This window comes from Vanessa cardui, chromosome 3 (genome assembly GCF_905220365.1).
Source record: "Vanessa cardui chromosome 3, ilVanCard2.1, whole genome shotgun sequence".
Taxonomy (NCBI): domain Eukaryota; kingdom Metazoa; phylum Arthropoda; class Insecta; order Lepidoptera; family Nymphalidae; genus Vanessa; species Vanessa cardui.
In genome coordinates this window covers 6,405,303-6,421,617 of record NC_061125.1, presented here as the reverse complement: position 1 = coordinate 6,421,617, position 16,315 = coordinate 6,405,303, and the positions used below count along the sequence as shown (strand labels likewise).

Genomic DNA, 16,315 nt, shown 5'->3' with positions numbered 1-16,315 from the left:
TGACCGAAATTTGATGATTTAATATATATATTTTTTCTTAATCTTAATATTTTTTAAGTAAAGTTAAATTTCCAACTTAATTTAATTAATTATGTTACATTATTGTCGAGTTGAGGAGGTGAAATTAAATGCAATAGTAAAATACAAGTTTGATGTAGGATCTTTTTGTCAATTATTAATTACTGTTTTAAGCGTTATAAGTGAATATATATATATTTATATATTAACAAATTTGACTGACAATATTGTAGGGGCATTCACTGCTTGTTGCCCCAGGGCCTTCAGATTTTTAAATCCGGCCCTGCTTATATTCCTACATAGTCTCGTTATACACGACATCAGGAAGAGGAATTGATTGTAATGTGATTGTACTTAATATAACATCTGCTTGCTAACAAAAATAATACTGTCCGCTTGTTCGTAATTCGGCTAAATTCAAACAAATGCGCAGGAGATGTTACAGTGTCGTAGTCCATTCTTTATTTCTATATTTTCATTTTTCATACTCCATTATTTATTATACCCCAATAGAACACGGTCGGAGATTTCAGGTAGATCGGACAGGAGTTGTTGAGTTTTTATTACAGGTAACACTAGAAACTCCATAACTTCAAGCTATAACTCATTATAAGTCGAAACCCATAAGTTTGTTCTCTAAAGCTGCTGAATGCTAAATTTTAAGCTATATAATTTTAACTACAGATATATTATCACAGCGGAAGTCAAATTGGTCTCAGTTTGAATTTATCACAATATCTGGGTATTACAATCGATGCCGGAAATAGTACGTACAATCGCAACCACAACGCTACATTATTATTATAGAAAAAAAAAGGAAATATTTAGTTTTTGTTCAGGAGAGTTCTAAATAATGCACACATTCAATTAGATATGAATTTTTAAATCATTTGTACGATTTTAAATAAAATACTTTTAATTTACGGACATGCACGAAACCTTATAAACAAGACTTATTAATGTATACACCCAAATCTTTTTATAGATTAGTAACTCACATAAACATAATCATTACTTTCCATCAAGTCGTGTCACATAAGTCAGAACACGATCCGTCTTCTAATTATCGAAACACAAAATTTTACAGAGATTCGAGTTGGTTTCAAAAACCGTGAGAAATCATAGAATTTTTGTAACTTCTCAATATATTTTAGTAGACGGCTTAATTTAAGCTAATTAATGTTTTTATATTTCATTTTAAGTGTATATTTAACTGGAAAGGAGTCGATTGATCAAAAAAAAAACTTTTAATTATTACTATATTTAGGTAACGAGTCCACTAAAAATAATGATCTATAAATTAATTTGTTGACAACATTTTAAAATATTGAAATGAATTCTGATATGATATAGATATAATTTTACACGTACTGGTACTATACTATGCATGCTTATGAATCATATTAACTTCAGAAAATTATTCTGATATAAACGTTTTATTGCTCATAACTTGTAATTCCGAAATTAATTATGGCAGTTGCTTAAAACGTGTAGATAATTGATTAAAGTTAGCAATGTGCTTAGTATATTTTAGCTAAAAGATAAATTAACATATTTTATATCTGTAATGTTAACCGAACTCGATATAAGTTTCTTAAATCGAATAATAACTTTTGTTTGTTTTCCATACGTGTTTTTTGTTCTTAAACTTCGTTTACTTAGTTGAATAATTGATTGCATTGTGTTATTAATTAGTTCATAATTAAATTAATTTGAAATCTAATAATTAACAAAGAATACTGGCTAATGATTGTAATCAAGAACATCTCCTACTTCTACAGAATGTCTAGAAATATTTTAATTGAATCCGGCCTTAGTGGACTGATTGGCCGACACCTTGACCGTTTTATTCATTCTTACGTGAATTCTTCCGATCTTAAAACATTACATTTTTTCATTGATTAACAATCAAAATAATGTATATTGCATTATACATTTTATTGCGAAAACATGTTATGAAACTTTCATATAATTGTATTTAATGAGTATACTTTAAGCCGTTATGGATACATTCGATTAATGTAATTTAAAATAAAATTTTATAATAGGTACATAATATGAAATATGATACCTATAATGTATTTATGTTATAGCAATTGATTTAATACAGCTAACTTTTATCGTAAAGGATTTGAATTCTTATTTTTTTAATAAGAATTAAAAATGTCAATGTTACATAAAAACGCATTTGAATATTTCGTTTTAAGTACTGATCTTGTGCAAGTGTACTATAATATATATAATTAATCAAAAATGATTTGTTGTTTTGTTCCTTCCTTTACAGTTATTGCTGAAGTCTCCACATGTTTTAAATATGAGATGTTCAATGGAATGCGTCTCATTTGTCTCGTCAAAAAATTATCTTTATCGAACGCGGAGTAGCGATGCACGCGACTTGGCATCGTGGATCGTGGCATTTTGTTTATTTATATACGGTATGCTACGCTCGGTATGCATCTTCATTCTGTGTTGCAATAACTAAAAACGTTTAGTCAAGTGCTAATAACTTAAAACGATGTTTAATCCAGTCTCCAAAAGGATTTCATTATCCTAAAATATAATATTAATGACTAAAATATAGATACTTATCAATATTATATAATCTATAATTGACAATTAAAACTGTTTTTATAACAATAGGGGAATTTAACTTTGATTTGATCAATTTTGGTTTTTAATTAATTAACAAAAATAAAACATAAATAAGGTGACTTTCAACTACATACAATAAATTCTTGAAATAATTTAAATTAGTTAATTTTAGTTAGAGTAATAACGTAACAATCCCATCAAGATCAAGATATCATACAATATTTTTGCACAAAATATAAATATATCAAATATAATATTATATTAATATTAGCCTTGGAAATAACAAATTAAATTTTAAATAAATTGTCGAATTATAGTTACTCAAGTGGTATTAACTACAGCCGCTGCCACTGAAGAGATCTCATGAAAGAGTAGGTATCAGTTGAATACTGGAACTATTCATCTGGTGGTCCGTCATTTGATCAGCTCGATGATATCAAATTATGTACTTCATTGTTATTTACAACAACAACAGCCTGTAAATTCCCGCTGGGCTAAAGGCCTCCTCTCCCTTCGAGGAGAAGGTTTGGAACATATTCTACCACGCTGTTCCAATGCGGGTTGGTGGAATACACATGTGGCAGAATTTCTATGAAATTTGTCACATGCAAGGTTTCCTCACGATGTTTTCCTTCACCGCTGAGTACGAGATGAATTATAAAGATGAATTAAGCACATGAATCAGTGGTGCTTGCCTGGGTTTGAACCCGTAATTATCGGTTAAGATGCACGCGTTCTAACCACTGGGCCATCTCGACTCTCGATGCTTCGCATTGTTATTTCATTTACATTTTTAGAAATACAAATTTAATGCGATAATTGCTACTAACGTTGAAATCGTCTTCTTGAAAAATATCTTGAGGAGGCTGAGACAGTTTGTAGTTTTTCGTATCCTGATGAAACGTTTCTATCAGACACATTTTATCAAATACTAGACAAGAGAAACTCCTGTCACCTCCTATTACCTTGGATCACTTAATGTTAGATATATTTTGACACATTAATCAATGGTAATAAATAATACTACGCAAAGACATTTAAAAAAAAACTAAGATCTATGGAGATTTAAGATGTCAAACATTACTTGCAAACATTATCAAATTGCTGAATCATGACATCATAACAAATTTTCTAAAATATAACTACTTACATATAATATATTTATTTTAGGATAAGAAAAACTTAAAAATATATATAATAGCCTTTATAGGATTTTAGATTATAAGTATTACTAATAATTATTTTGTCCATGAATGTAATTATTGTACAAATACTAACACTTTTTCGCGGATATGATTGGAATATACAAGCAATTTCACTGAAATAAGTGTCTGACAACTTCCGTTTAAACTTTAAAAGAATAGTTCTGTATTTTAAAAGTTATTTCACATTGGTTAGGAATATATTAATTAGTGAATAATGAGTATCATTGTATATACGCCTACATCTCTTGATCGCGCAGCCTTACAGATCCGTACTAAAGACGGCCGTCGCAGTTTAGTGGGAATCCCACATAACCCGGTTCAACCCCGCAGATTCAGGACCTTTCTAAAGTTTTTCATTGAACATAAATAAATAAAGGTCTCTAGGAGAAGGACTCTTTAGTATGTAACATTAGTAGAAGTATTTAATTGCAAGTATATTTTTTTCTGTAATTTATGTACTATAAAATATTTTTTCTTCGTTTTTTATTTATTATTTTTATTACTAAAAAAACACATGTACAGGAAGCTAACGATACTATCTTATATATCAGTACATATACTTTCTAATAAGTTACGAAAGTAACAATGAATAAAAACAGACCCTGTGAATTTAGTAAGTTGTCAATGTCATTTGGGTGACCATACTTAAAAAACATAAAATGCAGGAAAGCAAAATTTTATGAATAAAAAATATAATTTACTTAAAAAAAGGAATGTAAACGTTCATTTGTAATTGCTTGTATAAAAACGAATTTCATGCTAACTTTTTGTTACAGAAAAATATTTCAGTTGTTATTTATCTAATAATGTTATTATTACCGGCGACTACGTTTGTACCGAGGCGTTACGGCACAGCACCGCCATTGTTCCGTGTCGAGCAAGGCCGGCTGATGTAATTTTAGCGCCGCTTGCACCAGACACAACGGTCAACGACCTTGCATGCAGCCACGGACTATCGATAAGTGGAAAAGGGACGTACATCACTAGTGACCTCGTGAATATGCGTATAACTGTACGACAACAAATTTTTAATGTCGTACGCATTAAGAATTTGTTTTCTTTTGCATTCTTTATTTGAAATTAAAATAGAATAACTGAATGTTGTCTATTGTTGTTGTGAAACTTAAAATATAACTTAACTTATAATAAAATATTATAAGTAGTTGTTATCTCTATGTATATTTTGCGAAGTCAAATAAGAAGTCAAATATTGTTAATGTTTAAATTAACAATATTTGATTTTTTATTACCTACTTTAATCTGACAAGTCATACCATAATCATTATCTTTCATGAATCATTGTTTAAATTTTGTGTGCAAAAATGATTGCTATTAAAATGTGTTGGTGTATGTTAAGTTTATTTCTTAGTTAAAGTCTACATGCGTTCTATAATCCTAATAATCAAAAATACTGAATCAATACAAAATATTATAAGTACATTTATCTCGCTCGTGATTGCATTTTTTAAATAAGAAAGGTTTGTAATTTAAGAAACAGCACGTGAGTTGTATTTGCTATATAAATTTTTCAATCATTTATTACAATGTTACAATGAAATTCAAGTCTAATTCGTTAAAATCTCGAATGCTTTAACATATATTAGTATTATAAGGATTTTTGCAAATGCTTCATTTACTAGGTGCACATTAAATTACTAAAGTATACATTCAACATAACAATATTAAATGATTTTATCTCTTAATTTAAAGCACCTGTCTGACTGTCCACAGGCCTTCTCCAGTTCTCTCTATTGAAATCTATAGAAGAATTTTCCTCAGGAATAGGTGTTTGATATGAATTTAATTTAATAATTTTTACTGCAGCTTTTGTTCTTATAATTAACTAGCGACCTGCCCTGGCCACCCACGGGTTCAATACTGATACTAAATATACTTACTACGGAACGACTGAAAAACTTATTGCCTTATAACGTTTACAGTTTTTCAGTCGTGAGACAATACAACCCGCTGTTTCCCTGCATTTAAAATCTGTAATATCTTCGAAAACATTATTTTAAATAATAAATACTTACTTAGTTACTTATTTTCATTTATTATACACATAAACCATCCCCTTGCATTAAGACAAACAAATCTTAAACAAATTACAATCTTTAAAAAAACCGCATCAAATCCGTTGTGTAATTTTTAAGATCTATATTATACATAGAATCAGACATCGGTAAGCGACTTTGTTCTATACTATGTAATAAATAATAAATATAATATAATGTGTAATAATTATTATAATGATGCGACAGACAGCGGACAAAAACGTGACCGGTCATTTTTACGTCTTTATTAGATTTTTTAAGAAATCTGTTACTTTGGCTTTGGCTCGAATAAATAGTTTGCTTTTGATGTCTGTTCGTAGAAACAATAACCCAAGGGAGCTGTCTACCTAATTGTAAACTCCAGATTTTTGACTTCGACAACTACGAATTATGTCCTTTGCACTTTAATTTATTGAAGTATTTTTAAAATTTCAGTTAAGTTACAATGTGTTACTTTTATAGTATTTTTTCTGTTTATTAACTCTCCCAGTATAGCTCATATTTGAGCCAGATTATATTTGATCGATGGTTAATAATTCAACCCCATATCCCAATTTTTTCGATGGTATTTTCAGTTCCTCGTTTATGTAGCTCAATATTTCTTTGGCAAATATTTTTTAAATATAAGTTTATGTATATGGATTAGGTTAAGTCAGCGGGCAAAAGAAAAAGAGAGACCGTGCAAGCGATGGGAGGATGAAATCAAATGCACAGCGGGTCAAAATTGGATGCTAACAGCCAGTTATTGCTAAATATGCTATAGATGCTAAAAGTCAAGAGAAAGCTGGTTCAATTTGGAGGAGGCCTTTACCGGCAGAGGGGTTCCTACAGAATAACCACAACTTATCTAAATTCATAAATAAAAGTACTAACATGACTATATATACATCTATATTTTCTCTAATACTAATACATATTTTATAACTAACAAAAACATTTTAACTCTGTAAACAAGTATTTTCTGTAAGAAATAAAAGGGCTTTTTTATATTTTTTCTTTCATCCAGATCCTTTTTTGATTTGTTCAAATTAAAGGTAAACAGAACGCGAGGTTGTATTCGCAGTTCTTTATATATTTTTGTTTTTCTCCAACTTTGAAGACACAACACTTGAAAGGCACCGTCGATAACGACATTTATCCGATCTGCCAGAAAGCTGATGATCCAGTTACATTGTTTCCTGAGAAGCCCCTAGGAAGAAAACTTTGCTATGTAGAAACTGGCTGACCCATAACTATACTAACTGGAAACTATTTTTTGAAGTTCGGCTTATCCAAGCAGATAACTAACAACCTCTGCCGTTATTGTTTCGTCTTCAGACCTACCCGTTATGAGGAACTCCTTAAGTCTTATACCGAGGAACTGTTATCCATATAATTCTATCAAGCTCTATATCTCTCTAACATATTTGTGTCATTATTTATGTATCCTGTAACTAGTAGGTATATACTTATTGGAATCAAGTATCTTCCTTGTAATTTCGAAAAACATTTACCTTAAAATGTACGTTTAGATAACGTAGGTTTAAAATCCTAGTCCAGGAGTCCTCCTGACCAGCAATTTCTTCTTTGTAGTAAAGTATGAAGTCTTTATTCGCAAAGGTCTTCCGTTTTTTAGGTATGTAGCTCTTAACTTAGCTCCAAACATTGTTTCTTATATTCTTGACGTAGTGGTTATATTCCAATTTAAATATTTTTAATCTTACAAGGAAATAACTCCATATCGCTTACTTAAAGTAAATATTTATACTCAATTATTTTAATTACTACTTTATTGATAAAAAATATATACTTTTAATTACTCAAATAACATAAAATTTGATACCATAGTATGTTATAATTCCTACTAATTGTCAAGCTATTACATTTTTTCTTTGGCGTTCTTATCTGTGACAATATCTGCGCAGAAAATTCTATGTACAAGGCAACACGACCGGAAAAAAAACTAACTACGAAGTAACTTACTAAGCATTCCGAGAATAAACCGTCCTTAGTGTTTGTTAGAAATAATTGAAAGTGTTGAACTACTGACGTAATAAATTAACCTGTTACAGCAGACATTTGAACATTAATTTACTAAGGTCAATTGTGACCAAACAGTAAGCTTAGAAAACAAATGAAGGCATTAATAATTGATCGAAAAATTCATTTAGAAAGTACGATAGATTTTTGAATTAGATATTGCAATTGTCGCACATTTAGGACATTGATTGATGCTATAAACAATTAAAGTATCAAAATACATCACTTCTTTATTGTAATAATAACTCAAAAATAATGTAAGCTTTTATTTATTTTAAGTATACTTTTAATATATATGTGTTATCTGTTTATTATACCGAGTCCATTACTAGACTTAGTCCTTTTGCATCTAAACGTGACCTTCTAGAGGCTATGCGGCTAAAGGCGACCTACGCTGCATCAGCTGATCAGTAGTATTTCTTTCGGTACTATTTTCTCTTTTTGAAAACTTACTTCCACAAACATGTACATCTACGGATATATACGATTATTCTAAGCTGAGGTAAAAAGAAATGAACATGAGCTTACGAGTAAGTTGTTAATGTACATTGTCATTGTAATTTAAGCAACATATTGTACATACTTAGTTTTAGGATGTGGTATATCTTGGCATTTTCAATTGAATCAATGATCACAATTAGAAAAGTAAATCTGTGTAACATAGTAAGCATGTTAAGCTATATATAGCTATTAAGGCCTAGCTATTAATACTAGATTTTAAACCCCTGGATGAGTATTCACTCGTAAATTTTGTATTTTATTATATACAATTATACATGCATGTATGATTAAGATAATTTTATAAAGTCAATTATTTATGTCATATGTCTCCATTATGGTAGTGCAAGACCAACCAACAAGTAAATCCATTCTTAACGTCATCAAGGTGGCCGGATGTAAGTTTGTGAAATATTTTTTATCATTTATACAAACACCGGACTGCGACAAATGTCTGCGTAATAAAAACAAGCGAATGATGATGAGATAAGTAGTAGCACGTCCATGGTCAAAATAATAGACTTAATGAAGCTGTATCATATATTTTAGGTTGAAGGGTATAAAAGATTGGATAATATACATTTAAAAACGTCCACAAAGGTTTCTGGTCAATAATAAAATACAATTAATTATAACCAACCATCGATAAAATGTGTCCTTGTAAAACCTCCTTTTTGGCACCGCTTAATATTTTATAGAACAACATTTCATTTGAAATAATTCAGGTAAAACCCAGAATACACCGATAACTAATCGAATCCAGTATTTTTTCCTACACGTACCTACCGAAATTAATAAGCTGATCCAAAATATGTTATTCATTTTCATAGTCGAGGTTGGGAGTATGAAAAGATTACATTATATAGTTTATTTCCGACTTTAAAATTGGTTAAATTCATTTACACTTCAATAAATCAGGAAATTAATCACTAACCAGACAGCTGACAAAAATTAAGCATATCATTAGTACATTTAAGGCTGTATAACTTTTGTGAATTTGGCACTTTGATGGAACATATCGCTTAAACAATTCATAATTTAATTATAAAATATTTAATAAATTTTACAGTCGCATTCTGTTTTATAATATAGATCCAGACCCTTGGTCGAAATATTTAATATTCTTTTAGTTTCTGTTTAGTTGTCGTTTCTGTGCTAAGCTGTTGTGCTGGCGCGAAATGGTTTTAAAATACGTATCTACTAGTGATTAATAAAAATACGAAGTTGTTTTTAGAAAATTATTCTTTATTAACATATCTTCATCTGAACGTTATAGCTTTATTCCAATAGGCATCAACTCTGTAATAATGACCATCATTATAGTTACAGTAATAGATAATCTGGATAGAGAACTTTAATATTTTTGTATGTTAAATTTACTATTATTATTCTCTTATACACAACTAGTAATTATTACTTTTCCTCTTAAACTGATCTAATAAAAAACCCCTTGAATATAACACAGTCCAAATGCTTAGTAATAAAAATAATATAACCTGCATTGAAGACCTTACCTGCATTCTGAATGTTACGTTTTACGTTGGAAATTTTTCATTTCGGATAATTGTCATGGGATGATGGAAATACCAAATGAGTGATAAAATTTGATGATGACAAATGAGATGTTACAAGGTCACTTTGTACGTTAAATGGGGTTATTATGCAACAATTTTACTATATTTTTTTACTATAGTAAATTTTCGTATTAATATAATTCATAAAATAAGTATTTAATTTATTACGATATCAACTTTCGACTAGCAAACATTTAAAAGCCTAAGTTTACAGGAAATATGGGAAACGGAAAATATTATAAGGTATTTATATATAAACATAAAGGACAGGAATCTTTGAAAATAACATGATTGATTAACTCTTTATAAAATGTATGAAAGTTAATTGGGCGCGGTTTTCCCAATAGCTTGGTATGTTATTGCGGCGCCATTCGCCAGACGAGTTCCTAATAAATATTGCTATGTATGGGGTACATGTGCTTAAGTGTCCGCCTCTTGCAATAAGGACAGAAAATCAATAAGCATTTAATTAATCATGTCATGTCTCCGCTTATGGTAGAATTTTAATAAATTAACATATACTGCATAACACGTATTGAGAGATTCTGATTACCGTCTTAAATGTAAGCAACTGCTGTACACAAAAAGTTTGAATGATTGATTTTCTAATTACGACGCTTTTTATTTATTTGCTTCATGCGGACTCGCAGGCTTACTAAGAAGTCCTCCATGGTTTTTAATTCCTTATTTAATATTTATATTTCAAAATAATAATAGTGAAAAATGCAGAATAGTTAGATCGGCAGCATAGACCAATGAGGTGACGAGGATTCAACTCCTTCGTATTTTGGGAATCTGGCTTATGAGGTCGGAGATAAATAAATAAATATTGGACAACATCACATACATTACTCTGTTCCAATGTAAGTAGCGAAAGCACTTGTGTTATGGAAAATCAGACCAAAAACGACTTTTTCTACATTGACTCGGTCGGGAATCGAACCAGGGATCTCAGAGTGGCGCACCCATGAAAACCGGTGTACACACTGCTCGTGGTCGTCGTCGTAACCTGCTTAGGTCGTCCAGAATTGTCAGAAGTAGCTGGAGGTTAACAAGTTGACAATGGTATTACTCTATTGCCTTGAAAAGCTACTTAGCGTTGGTCCTGCACGTAATTTCTGGTTAGCTTTTTCAAATCGAACGGGCAGGAGCGTCACCGGTGTGAGAAGCTACGTCCTGCGATCGCCAACCCGCCTGCCCAGCGTGGCGATTATGGGCCATTCCTTCATATGCAGCACACACGCAAAGAAAGAAAGCATTTCTCAAAATGCGAGTAAGGCAATAGAGTGGAGGGTGACTACATACTTACTTATCTATTATTACAGATATCTCCTACGTGACCGAAATCCGGTCACGGCGTCATCCGGGTGGAGTGGACCACACAGGTATTAGTCTCGCTTCAAGTATTCTCCCCGTAGGCCTCGGTCTTTCCGTTGTGATATGAATCGCTTAGGCAATTATTATTGTTATAACAAATAATTTTATTATAGAAATGCACATTTGATACGTATCCTATAATGAATAGATTTTTCTTAATAAAATCTTATATTTTTATAATTGGTTGTGATGAACATGAATCAATCATCTCACTAATCAATAATCTTAATTATTATAAAAAAAATCAAACCATTCCGACGCACAATTGACATCAAACTGTACTTATTTAGTGTAACTTAGTCTTTGGCAATTGCAGAACAATACTGAGTCGACTAAAGTTGCAAAGGACTAAATTTATTTTTGACTTAATTTCCCATTAATTAAATCTAAATTTAACTATTTGAATATCTTAATTTATATCTAAAAGACGGAGAAGTAAAATATTTTTTTTCAAAATACAAAAAGTTTATTGAAAATAAGTTTTAACAGATAATTAAAAAAAACGTGTATATGTATCAAGCAATTCCAAATAAAACCACATTGTAAGTCATCATTATCATTTAATGAATCTGTTATTTACAAAACATTCGGTGGACAACATTAGCAACAGCTAGGACTTGTACCGTGTGCAAAGCGCTGAGCCATTCTCTTACAAGCATTATTATTTCAAAGCAAAACTAAGTTGTTTACAAATTAATCTTGCATTATGATTTATTCAAAATCAGACATTAAAAATAATCAACGTATTTAACATAAAGTTTTTATTTTTATTTTATGTTAGATTTGGTTTATGAAGTGATTAATTAAATTATTTTTCATGTATTTCATGCAAGACATAAATGTGAACATCTTAAGATCGCATACAAAATACTTTGAGCCAATACTGAATAGAATATAATAAAAATTCAAGATATCATGATTTTGAGCCAATAACGCTAACGGCGAAGCTAGCGAAAATTAAAAACAAAATTGTACCATTTTATCGTTATTCATAAAGTTACATAAAATTATAACAATTATTTATAATTGGTGTTTCAGAACGAAATACTTCAAATCAATTCAATACATACATTTTATTTACTAATTTATATCCATACAGTTCCATCTCTAACAATTATATAACCTTATTTAAAAAACGGCATCTTCTTTACTACCACTTTCCTAAATAGTTTGTCACTCTTAAAAACATAATAACACTTTTGGTTTTTTACATAAAGCTATAACAACAGTTAACGTTACTCAATAACTTTTTGAATATTTAATACAATTTATACAATTACATGGTTCATTTTAAAACTTATTCATTAAAATCATTACATTCCATTAATTATCTACATAATATTACAGGCTCGTTATAAAAGAAATATATATTTTTCGTTTCATTAAGCATTTTTATCACATAATTTGTTATCCTATATAAATCTAGTGCCTAGTTTTCTTCTCTAATTCTATTTAGACTTAACGGCTAAATTATGCAATATATTGACACAAAAATATGTTTAACAAAATATATAAATATGTATATCGATACTGGGTACAAGAAAATGGATAACAAATAATAATAAAACTAAAATTGTTTATACAAATAAATGTATATAATATATTTATTGAAGGTTTTTCTAATACCCAGTACAAGGTTAGGTATACGATCCACTGAGGCGTGCATTCAATGCCTCTTTACACTCGCCAGTAGCGACGGCGTACAATATATTATATTAGCCTGTCGCTTTTGGAACTCTTTATACAATTCTTTACATATTTCATTAAGTAAACTACAGTTTTAAGCAAGACAATACATAATAGTCAAGCTTATATACTGAAAAATACATACTTAAAATATATTTAACACTGAAAGATATTTGGTATCGAATGGTTATAAAAAATTGACTGCGTTGCATTCACTCATATATAATATTTATGTATGTATAATCTATAGTTATAATGCGTGTATGTACATGAATTGTTCTTAGCAATGGCACACGATAAATTGAAAAATTCCTAATTCGTAATTGAGTAAAACCTTTATAGGACGAATAGCGTATTATATAAAATATGTTAGAATACACGCAATAAAACACTATGTATATAATATGGCAATTGATTATACCTAGTTACCATTGACAGTGCATTTAGTTCTTGAGTGGTCAAGAATCTCAGTTTCAAATGACCTCTCTCGTTAGTAAGAAAGCCAAGCTCGAAGTTCATTAACCTATGTTAAATAATAGTATGATAATTTATACATACATACATCACCATAGCGGAATAAATAATACATATTACCGAATAAGATTTACTATAATTTTGTTAGTGAAATCTCGAAATAGAAAATATTTGAAACAAAAACTAAGCTACAATGTTTACATTTACATAATGTTCACAGCTCTATTGAAGGCAACGAGTGTACGGAGTCACCCACTGCCTTGAAAGTTGGAAGAATTGAGGGTAAACATTGTATACAGTTTTATATAGTTTGTCGATACGAATAAAATTGCGAGCTCAATTCGCATCAGATATAAAATACGAGATATGAGCACTGCTTTGTAAAGCGAAGTTAATAGTTACTAATAGGTTTTAAGTCTCCATTTTGATTCTACAATAATTTTTAGGTGCTACATATTAAAGTTCAATTTCGAATACTACAAGAAGTTCAAATAGTAAGGACTCAAAATGTGAGTTAAATTTAAGTAATTTGCGACGCTAGGGGAAATATCGACAGATTAGGAAACTTAGATTTTAAATATAAATTTAATTTTCCATCTATCTGTGTTTATTTACAATTGTGCAATTAAGTATAATATTTACAACGTATATAATCATTTCATATTCTTTCTAACTTTATAATCTTTTTTTAAACAATTATATCAAAATTCTGAAAATAAAATCAATTATTGTCCAATTCCAAAGAAACAAATCATATTTTGAAATTTTATCTTCTAAGTACAGACTATAAGTACTATTGTTATTGCTGCTTGAGTACGGACCGCTGATATTACCTAACATCTAATAACTTTTATTTTACTACATTTTTATTACGAATGGAGACTCACAAGCTACTTTATTTTTCTTCATTATTTTAGCCTTATACAGAGTTGACTTCATTAAAACGGGTACTTATACAAGTAATTTTAAAACCTATATATTTTTAAGAAAATGTGCGATGTTTATAGTATAAATATCATATGGCACATTCATTTAAGAATTTTTATTCGGGTGTTAGTAGTTTTGCTCTCGACTTATAGATTATAATATACGATTTTACATCACACGATTTCGTATTACTACTAAGTTATTAAAATAAAAAAATATACTCATCTTTGAAAACATCGCACAACTCATTAAAAAAAGCACTTAAGACTCAAACATTTTGCCTTTAGAATAATAAATGTTATTGTAAAATTTAAATTTACTTTGTATTGTAGCGGAGACTAATGATTGTAGAACTCTCTCATTTTATAAACACTTGAAACGAACAATCAAACTTATAAACTCTATTTCTAACACACTGTATATTATTAACATTTAGTACCTTATATCTTAATATACTATACATTATATTACTACATTGCTATATTTTATTGTATAATAATAGCCAATTTTAATTCTCTTGCTTTTTCTGAAATAATACTTGACAAGACTATAACTGTATGTTTTTTGGTGTTGAATTATACCCTAATAGTTGATAGTATTTGAACATTTGAACGGTTAATTAAATGAATTAAATAAATTATTTATAAATATTAAAATTTTTAGTAATGGCAGTTCAAATATTCATTTATTGCAATTTTAATAATAAGAAATCCACAAACTGTCTTTATTATGAGATCGTATTTTATTTATTTCAAGACAATTTTGAGACTTCTTAATTTTTTTTTTAATTTTTTGTTTTATAATGTATTTTTTCACTTAATTAATTTTAAATTAAAGTATAGCAACATAATACGTAATTATATAAACATTCCTGCCAGTAGACTTAAAGACATTGACACGATACATATTACGTGTCTATAATCATAGACAATGCACCATAAGCTTGATGGGCGCTCAATTTAAGTTTGTATTTACTATACATATAAAAACTTTTTGGCAACTGTGGTGAGACGTTTTATTCGTGTGTGACACAAAGTTCATACTCCAGCGTAAATTGAGCCGTTCGACAGCGACAATTCGATTATATTTTCAACACGTTTATATTGTAAATCATGATAGTTAAGTCTTTCAAATTATGAAGAACTTTAGTCCAGCACACGTTTTGCTTTTGCTAGCTGTATTTAAATAGTTATACGATATAAATATCTCCTAGGTTTATATTTGACGACCTCCTATCGCAAGCGCAAAAAACATATAACATTCTGTATATTTTTTATTTACCCTACAGTTTCAGCCGTCGATCAACAAGAACCGAATGGGAAAAAAGTCGGTTTCAGGACCAGTCTTCTTTTAAATATATCTAAGGTATCGGACGTACACGTACGGGAGTTTATTACAAATGTACATTTACTGAGATTAATTAATTGTCTACGCAAACTGTATGGGGTAAAATTTTGCATAGTCGAAGAACGAATGAGGTATACCGTACGGAATCAAATAATCGAAAATGTCGATCGGGGTCGAGTTCATAAATTTCGGGACTCCGATCGAAACGGAACGGAGAGCTCAAAGCACGCTCTCGCGCTGCGGGTGCGCGGGCGCGGGGGCGGGCGCGGGCGCGGGGGCGGGGGCGGGCGCGGACGCGGGCGGCTCGTCGGGCGAGGCGGCGGTGCGTGTAATGGCGGGCGGGCGCGACGCGAGGTGCGCGCCCATAGTGATGGGCGTGTCGTCGGGGTCCTCCTCCTCGCCCTCTTCCAGGTCCTCGTCGATCGGCGTCAGCACGTCCAGCGGCTGCTGGATCTCCTCGGGTTTCCTACGGGAATGTCGCAAACGATTACTACTGACTGAACGCATTTTTGACAGATAAAGTAGCCTAATTCATTGTACACTG

The 16,315-nt window shown here is 30.4% G+C and overlaps 1 protein-coding gene across 4 annotated transcripts in view; it reads right to left on the bottom strand.

The window, feature by feature from the left end:
- Nucleotides 1–11,880: 11,880 nt before the first annotated feature.
- LOC124543485 (monocarboxylate transporter 13) overlaps nucleotides 11,881–16,315 on the bottom strand; it is a 37,123-nt gene continuing 32,688 nt past the window's right edge. For all 4 annotated transcript variants that reach the window (XM_047121696.1, XM_047121698.1, XM_047121697.1 and 1 more), the window contains exon 14: nucleotides 11,881–16,237. In XM_047121696.1, the coding sequence (XP_046977652.1) occupies nucleotides 15,991–16,237 (247 nt within the window). In that variant the 3' untranslated portion in view covers nucleotides 11,881–15,990. The remainder of the gene's footprint in view (nucleotides 16,238–16,315) is intronic.